Source organism: Camelina sativa, chromosome 5, assembly GCF_000633955.1.
Source record: "Camelina sativa cultivar DH55 chromosome 5, Cs, whole genome shotgun sequence".
Classification (NCBI taxonomy): domain Eukaryota; kingdom Viridiplantae; phylum Streptophyta; class Magnoliopsida; order Brassicales; family Brassicaceae; genus Camelina; species Camelina sativa.
In genome coordinates, this window is record NC_025689.1 from 32,987,969 (window position 1) to 32,996,448 (window position 8,480).

General features: G+C 36.6%; 2 protein-coding genes across 3 annotated transcripts in view; one reads left to right on the forward strand and one right to left on the reverse strand.

Moving 5' to 3' along the window:
* The window catches only part of LOC104788312 (agamous-like MADS-box protein AGL18), a 3,146-nt gene extending 1,055 nt beyond the window's left edge, over positions 1 to 2,091 (forward strand). The window contains exons 3-14 of one of the 2 annotated variants that reach the window (XM_010514057.2): positions 24 to 79; positions 187 to 271; positions 404 to 430; positions 546 to 667; positions 780 to 825; positions 907 to 955; positions 1,036 to 1,122; positions 1,240 to 1,285; positions 1,371 to 1,429; positions 1,509 to 1,650; positions 1,729 to 1,787; positions 1,895 to 2,091. In XM_010514057.2, the coding sequence (XP_010512359.1) occupies positions 24 to 79; positions 187 to 271; positions 404 to 430; positions 546 to 667; positions 780 to 825; positions 907 to 951 (381 nt within the window). In that variant the 3' untranslated portion in view covers positions 952 to 955; positions 1,036 to 1,122; positions 1,240 to 1,285; ... (2 more) ...; positions 1,729 to 1,787; positions 1,895 to 2,091. The remainder of the gene's footprint in view (positions 1 to 23; positions 80 to 186; positions 272 to 403; positions 431 to 545; positions 668 to 779; positions 826 to 906; positions 956 to 1,035; positions 1,123 to 1,239; positions 1,286 to 1,370; positions 1,430 to 1,508; positions 1,651 to 1,728; positions 1,788 to 1,894) is intronic. The other variant, XM_010514058.2, reaches the window with a different exon arrangement.
* On the reverse strand, positions 5,184 to 7,280 carry LOC104788313 (homeobox-leucine zipper protein HAT3-like). Its single transcript, XM_010514060.2, has 4 exons — positions 6,764 to 7,280; positions 6,095 to 6,456; positions 5,909 to 5,988; positions 5,184 to 5,613 (listed from the first exon to the last, which is right to left on the reverse strand). Exons 1-4 carry the CDS (start codon positions 6,936 to 6,938, stop codon positions 5,304 to 5,306), a joined length of 927 nt encoding a protein of 308 aa, XP_010512362.1. The 5' UTR covers positions 6,939 to 7,280; the 3' UTR covers positions 5,184 to 5,303.

Consider the following 8,480-nt stretch of genomic DNA (forward strand, 5'->3'; position numbering starts at 1 on the left):
TTTTTTTTTTTTTTTTTTTGAAGCTGCGAACCGCTGAGACTCTAAAGGGCGAGCTCGAGAGCCTACAGCTTTTGAACGAGTATGACCCATTAACAGACATTGTGTCTCTCCTGACCCATTAACAAACATTGTGTCCCTCCCCTCCTGATCCTTAACAAACTTACTTTTGGTTTTGTTTTTTTCCAGGAGATTGCATGGTGAGAGTCTCTACGGTCTGAGTTTCCACGAGCTGGGTTCCCTTGCAGAGCAGTTAAAGCAGGGCCGTCTCAACGTGAGACACCAAATTTTATCTTATTTTAAACATTTCCTATGGCACTCACCCATGCATTATATATAAATTGATTATGCTTGTAATTCTCAAACTATTTGAATTACTACTGATATGTTTTTTTAACTATTACAGGTTGAAGATGAGTTGCAAGCCAGGCTGGTAAGATATTTATATCATTAGTTATTCAGAACCCGGTTTTGAGTTTTTCTTTTGATTAATTTCAGAATAATTAACTTCAAAGTGTTTCTGTCTTTTGTTATTTTTTTTCCCCTAGTTGAACGATCCAGAGGGAGACGATCTGGACAACTATGACGACAAAGAGAAAATTCACATTGAATTGGTTCTACAGGGTAGACTAAGAGATTTGAGGAAGCAGGACAGAGAGCTCCGGAGCAGGTATATTAACACACGCTTTTGCATATAATTGGCTTATTTAGTAACCGATCTAGGATGCATCCAATCTAGGTTCTAATCTTTCTTTCTTTTTTAATTTCTCTTCACCACACAGCTCTAGCGATGGAGAAAGACTAGAGGAACATGATGGTGATGCTCTGGTTAGTGCATCTATAAAAAAAATCACTTCCTCTCATGTTCTTTTTTTTTTCTTTTTTTTTACAGTGCTCCTGTTTTTGCAGCAGCTGCCAAACATTGAGTATTTGAGGAGCAAAATCTGTTTTTGAACGAGTAATGCATTAACACTTTATTGCTGTCTTTTCATTGTTTCTCTTACTCATATCAATGTTTTCTTTCATGGATCCTCGTAGGAGAATGTTTGGTAAAGAGCTCGACAATGTAAGTTACCAGCAACTTAAGAAACTTGAATCTGAGATTTCCAGAGAGCTCCGGAGCAGGTACATAAACACGCTTTTGCATTATAATTTTATATGTTGTTGGCTAATTAGTTACCGATTTAGGATGCATCCAATCTAGGTTCTAATTTTTTTTTTTAATTTGTCTTGACAACACAGCTTTAGCTATGGAGAAAGACTAGATGAGCATGATGGTGAAGCTCTGGTTAGTGCATCTATATAACTCACTTCCTGTCATGTTCTTTTTTTTTTTTCTTTTTTTCGTTTTTACAATGCTTCTGTTCTTGCAGCTGCTGCTACACATTGAGCATTTGAGGAGCAAAATCGAGAGAGTCCGGCTTTTGAACGAGTAATGCATTAACCCTTCCCCCTCTTTCCTTGTTGTCTTTTCATATTAATTGTTTTACCCATATCAATGTTTTCTGTAGGAGAATGCTCGGTAAAGAGCTCCACAGTCTGAGTTACAGCGAACTGCAGGTACTCCAATTCGAGATTATGAGATTTCCACAGTTTGGCTCAGTTTGGCTCAAGGCGATGGCCGATGGACAAGCCACGAACCTGTACTTCGAGGTAAAGATTCACCCATGAGTTCCAAATTTTATAACTGTATACATATTTCTCACATATTTCTTTTTCACCACATATCAGGGGAAACTCAGTCTCGTGAATTAGCACGGGCGCCACACCACAACTTCCTCGTGAATTAGGTAGCCCAAAAACCCTAACTTATTTTACACTGCTGCTTTACCTTTTGGGTTTACTCTTTTTCCCCCCTCTTGAACCCTGTTTTTAACGTTAATCTTTTTCTCTGCAGGTTCTAGGAGATGATCGATCTTCTTCATGGGAAGAGCATATTATGAGAGTCGAGTGATAAACTCTATCGTTTGTTTATGTCTGTTTATGTCTCTATCGTCTGTTTATTTCTAAACATATTTTATTATAACACACTACGTATGAAGTCTTAAAAAACACTAATAATTATCGTAAAAACATTCATTCGTGTGAAGTCTCTACGCGGATTTCCTTCATGGCATTATTGACTGATTATTTATTTTACATGGAAATTTAGTAATGAGATGTGGATTGACTTATGCTGTACTCAGCTATTCCTTCCCAACCGATTCCTTTCCCCAGTCTTACAAAGGCTGATTTGTGTGGATCATTAAAAAGAAACTGTTGAAAGAAGAATGTCAAAAACGTTTATTTCCTACTTCCTTCAGAATGTAACCTTGGTTTAGCTATGATCCTGTTGACTCTCACTTTTTTCCCTTAGCTTTCCTTTCTTCTTTTAACCATATTAACTCCCATGAATCATCCTTAACAGATTCGTAGACCAACATATGCATCTTACACTTAAGATCTGAAATGTCCGAGACAACTTCTGAGACGAGTGCTCCACCTAAAATCAAAACCCCGAGACTGTAATCTCACTGACTCCACCTGGAACCTGAACGCTTCATACTAAATTTTGTCTCTCGATCGTAGCTCCATCTACTTAAGTTCACATCCACTTCATTGTCATCTGCGGTCCACCAAATTTTTCATGTGAAACTGACTCTTCATCATGACTTTGATACTTAGATTCTGTGTCATAGCTTAGATATAAAAATTCTCCCTTTTCATGTTGTCTTTTTATACTAGACGAAACACCATTGCCATCAAATTGAATTGGCATTGAATGCCTTAGTCATATAGACCAACTGACCAGCTTTTAACCTGATATAATCTTTGCTATAAGGAGCCCAAAAATTACAACATTTTTTTAAGCAAGAACCACCACCTTGTCCTCAAAAACTAAGCAAAAATTACTACATTTTAAGCAAAAATTAAGCTGAGTCCCAAATGATTACTTATCAATACCGTTCCCTCCAAGAACCACCTTGTCCTCAAAGGTGGGATAGAAATAAAAATCCAGAACCTGGGTCTTCGTCGTGATTGGCTAATTAGTTACCGATCTAGGATGCATCCAGTCTAGGTTCTAATTTTTTTTTAATTTGTCTTGACCACACAGCTCTAGCGATGGAGAAAGACTAGAGGAACATGATGGTGAAGCTCTGGTTAGTGCAGAGCATTTGAAGAGCAAAATCGAGAGAGTCCGGTTTTTGAACGAGTAATGCATAACACTTATTATTGCTGTCTTTTCATTGTTTCTTTTACTCATATTGATGTTTTCTTTCATGGATCCTCGTAGGAGAATGTTTGGTAAAGAGCTGGACAATGTAAGTTACCAGGAACTGAAGAAACTCGAATCTGAGATTTCCATAGAGCTTCAGAGCAGGTACATAAACACGCTTTTGCATATAATTTTATATTTTGTTGGCTAATTAGTTAACGATCTAGGATGCATCCAATCTAGGTTCTAATTTTTTTGTAATTTGTCTTGACCACACAGCTTTAGCTATGGAGAAAGACTAGAGGAGCATGATGGTGAAGCTCTGGCTAGTGCATCTATAATTCACTTCTTGTCATGTTATTATTATTAATTTATTTTTTTACAGTGCTTCTGTTCTTGCAGCTGCTGCTAAACATTGAGCATTTGAGGAGCAAAAGCGAGAGAGTTCGGCTTTTGAACAAGTAATGCATTAACACTTCCCTTTTTTCTTGCTGTCTTTTCATTATTTCTTTTACTCATATCGATGTTTTCTGTCATGGATCCTCGTAGGAGAATGCTCGGTAAAGAGCTCGACAGTCTAAGTTACAGCGAGCTGCAGATACTCCAATATGAGATTATGAGATTTCCAAAGTTTGGCTCAAAGTTGGCTCAAGGTGATCGACAAGCCACGAACCTGTAGAGATTCACCCATGAGTTCCAAATTTTATAACTATATATATATATATATATTTCACATATTTCTTGTTCACCACATATCAGGGGAAACACAGTGTTGGGACAAACTGAGCACGGGCGATGAGTTCCCACATATTATGTTTTGCCCCCACTTTTTCAGTTTATTATAATTTATAGCAGGAGTTCCTTTTTATAACCAATTAGTCCACGTATCCATAACTTTGACTCCAATAGTCCAATGTGATAAGTTATAATTTCATTTTATTCAAGAATATAAACTTGAAACTAATAGAGTGACGACTGAAGATTCTCATCAATAAAGCCCATAGATACAAAATTACAATAATAATACAAGTAATGAAGCAATAAATGGTGGTAAGTGTCATCTGAAATGGCTATTTCTGATCATACTATTGCCTCCTCATTCTCCTCCTTTAGATTGTTTACCGGATATGAGCTTCTGCAACCGGATTTGTTCCCGGAATTTCGCTATGAACTCGCTGGCTTTTCTATCAACCTCATTAGGATCATGGCTTGCATTGCTTTGGCTTTCCCAAGCAGCAGCTTCGAATTTTGGTTGAGTTGAAAACTAACTTGATTGTTATGGTTTAGTCTGATTTCTTTGATGTGTGTAGAATCAATCAGGGCTTCACTCATTTTGATTTAACCGTCCCCCTAAAGCCTATACTCCACTTGTGGAAAGTGAGGCCCATTTACTATTTTCCGTAGTATATTTTTTTTTTCTTTTAGCTGGCCTCTGCCAATAATTTATGTATTGAGATATCTTCGTCGTACCTCTCATTTTCTATTTCTCTGTCGGTTGAGATTTTTTGACATAAGGGAGATAAAAATATATACATATTTCGTATCTTCAGTCCTCTGCAAGAGATTCTAATGGGTCTGACTTCGTCTATGTGGACCCAAAAATCTCCGAATACAGACCAAATGCTATGTTATGTCACGTACATGTCTCGATATTCGTATTGGCTAAAACATTTACTTCCATATGCAAACAACACACGCTTGCCCCATCAATCACAGCCCCCTCATTGCTTCTTTTACTTTATATACTTCCAAGTCTAACTAACTAAATCATCTTTACAAAATTCCCTTTCTTAAGTAAGTACCAAGGAACAAACCCAATTAAACAATTACAACTATATTAAGACAAACATAAGCCTTTCTCCAAACTATATAAGTCTTTTGTTAATCATTAGACAATAGTATTAGTAGTTTTTTTCCAATTTCCGTAATTCAGCCATAAAAAAACAAACTGAGTAAAACAAAGGAAAGAAAAAGCATGGACCAACAACTCTTGAAAAAAAAACTTCCAAAGATCGTTTGACATTATAATAGAAAAACAAATCACCAAAACCTATATTATCTTTAGACTAATTAAATTCTACTACTATTAAAAAATAAAGAGACAAATTCTCTAATGAGAACCAGCAGCAGGTCGTTGTCGGAGGGGAATAGCAGCCCACGGACTCATTGGCCCCATCGGAGACGAAGACGTAATCACACTAGGAGCCACCGATGAGGGAGATGACGTAACAGCGACTCGTTCGCAAGAAGGGCACATTGTTAGCGTAGTTGGAGGTTTCATGTGCATGTATAAATGTGGCGAAAGCTTTAAAGCCCTTAGCTCACTCACTTCCTTTTGCAATCTTCGATTCTCCTCCGTTAGATTCTCGCAACATCTCTTCAGATATTCACAGTCTACTTCCGTTTGCTTCAGTTTCGTCCTACACACACACATCAGTCCAATCACCTTAATTAAATTACCCAATACTTTAAACCTGAATTACAATTCTCCCCACACCGGATTTACATTAGTGGTTTTCTATTCTTAAACCGGAACAAAAAAAAAGAACTCGAACTAAACCCTCCTAATTAAGATCCTTCAGGATAATCTTTATGGGTCAGAAAATGGACCATTTACACATATCACCATCATAGCAATAAGTAATGTTTTTGTTTTCTAGACTATCTGAATTTACGAAGCTAACCCTTAAAAGTAAGACAAAAAATTTCTAGTACCTTGCCCTTCGGTTTTGGAACCACACTTCCACTTGCCTCGTCCTCAGATTCAATTGCTTAGCCAACGCCATCTTTTGCTTCTGCATTCGCCGCCCCAGAAAGAAAGAAAAAAAGTCAATGGACAAACAAAAAAAAATTAAAAAAAAAAGTCAACTTTTTGAAATAAATTACGGAAATGCCACTGACCGGATTGAGTGTGCTATGTTCTTTAAAAGTCTCTTCAAGAACCAAAGCTTGTTCTTTAGATAAACGGAGTTTCTTCCTGGAACCGTCGTCTCCGTTACCACTACCGTCTTCATCGTCGCTACCACCGCCGAGCGAACAAGAAGCTCTCTCCATCTCGTTGTCTTCTACTCTACTACCTCCTCCGGCTGCAGCTGCCGCAGCCATTAGCTCCCGCTCGCTCCTCTTCCCGCTCATCACGCTTGAGACGGTGCTGTTCGGAGACGATACTCCGGCGGCGTCATCCTCCACGTCAACCACCACCGTCGATGGTGCTCTGTTCACGTCGATTCCCCGGAGAAACGATCTCATGTCGGAGTTTCTCTCTGCACACGTTACACGTTAACAGAATCAAAATTATTGGATTATCACGCAAATAGGATTAAAAATCACATAAATATCAAGAAAATTATATATATATATTAAGAAGAATAAGATCGGATCTAAAACATATCATCTTATACATGAATATATATATATATATTTTTTGTGGCGAATATATATATATATATTGACTAATTAGAAAGTAACAGGATATGATTCATATGAATAGTAAGAAATCATTTTAAAGAAGGTTGAAAAAATATTTATTGCTAAATCAGGGGAAATATGGATTGATTTGAGAGGATGTACCTGAAGATTGAAACATGTTAATCCAACTGTTCTGAATCTTTTGAGGATGGCTATAATTATTATTGCTCTGCTGCTGCTGCATATGCATATGCATGTGTGGTGAAGACGGCTCCTTCTGATTAAAGCCTAAACTCAAGCTCAAACTTAGCCCCAATCCGTGATCTCTTTCACCCATTTTATTTTTCCCTAACCCAAAAACAGAAAGAAGAAAGAAAAAGTTGTCCGGGTTCTCAAGAATTTGTAGCGAGAAAATGAATAAATGACTTCTCTCTTTTGTTCTCTCTCTCTCTCTCTCTCTCTATAGGTCTTTAAAGATGTTGTGCCACTGTCTCTACACTTGTGCAGCAGTACAGTTTGAAAGATATGGCTAATATGTGACTATATTTATATGCAAAAGAGTTTTTTCAGACAAAGAGATATGGGGTTGTGGGGAGGCTTAGGGTTTCAATGATGACTTGTGTCAGAGAGACCTCTGTTACCTCAATGATGATATATACTGCATAAAAAAACCTGCTTCCTTCTCTCTCTCTCTTCTTTATTCAAAACTTAACCATGGTTAAAAATTAATAGTACCAGGGAAGAGAGTTATTACTTGCTTTCACCACACCTCCCTTTTCAACCATGGTTACGTTAATTATTAAAGCAAAAACAAAAAAAAAGTCCAAGTCTCTCTTGTTCTTTCTTTATCTCATTTTCCGTTTTGTATTTTGTAAGTTGTAACTATTCTTATAATCATAAAAGAACATGACCGTTTTTTCATATATTATTAGATTCTTCCATGTATAATAAACTCTACCAAATCCCTTCATGTGAAGTTTTTTTATTGATTTAAGAAGAATACCTTTCTTTATCTTTACTAAAATAGAAAAGCTGAGTTTCTACTTTAGAAGATAGTAGTGAGAAGCAACAATTATTTTCAATAAAAAAAAACAGAACACTAAGTATAAAAGATAAGTAAATAAAGAGATTAATTTAACCCGAGTTTCAAAATTAAAAAACCCCCACACACACACACACACAAGAAGAGCTTAATTGTGTGGCTTTCATTACGAAAGCGGCTTTCTCGCTCGTTGACCGTTGACCATATTAGAAAGGATTAAAAAAGCTGGCGACCAAACCAGACGGTAAAATCCACGCGCTCGTGAGTGTGAATAATAATATCATACTAATAATTTTTAAATGATGATCATCATCATAAATATAAGAGAACATCATCATCATCACATCATGCCTTATTGTTATCATCAGCATATCTCTATCTATTTCTCTCTCACTGACCACTGAGGGGGTCCTACGTTTTTTCAAAGATAACCTTTTTTTTTTCTTGCAGCTTTGCTTTTTAGTTTTAACATCATTTGCAATTTGTATAACAAATTCAAAACCATGTAATAGTACTTTATATAGTCTATATACTTTCCATTTTAACACAAATTCTCGATCACTCATATATTAAGTTGTTATTAGTTAGTCACTAAAATTCTCTTTAGTTGACCTATATTATATAGAAATGAATTTATATATATATTTACAAACATTCCTATTAGAGTAATATTCTTACAATGGTTTTATAAAAAAAATGTGACTATGTTGAATAGTAGTAATAAATTAGTATAGGTAACGTGAAGGTATACGCGCGAATAGGGTGCGTGTGAGGTGGGGGTGGGGAATAAGGCGGTGGGCTCAAAATGGGTATGGAATCAGAGAGGAAGGGAAGGGG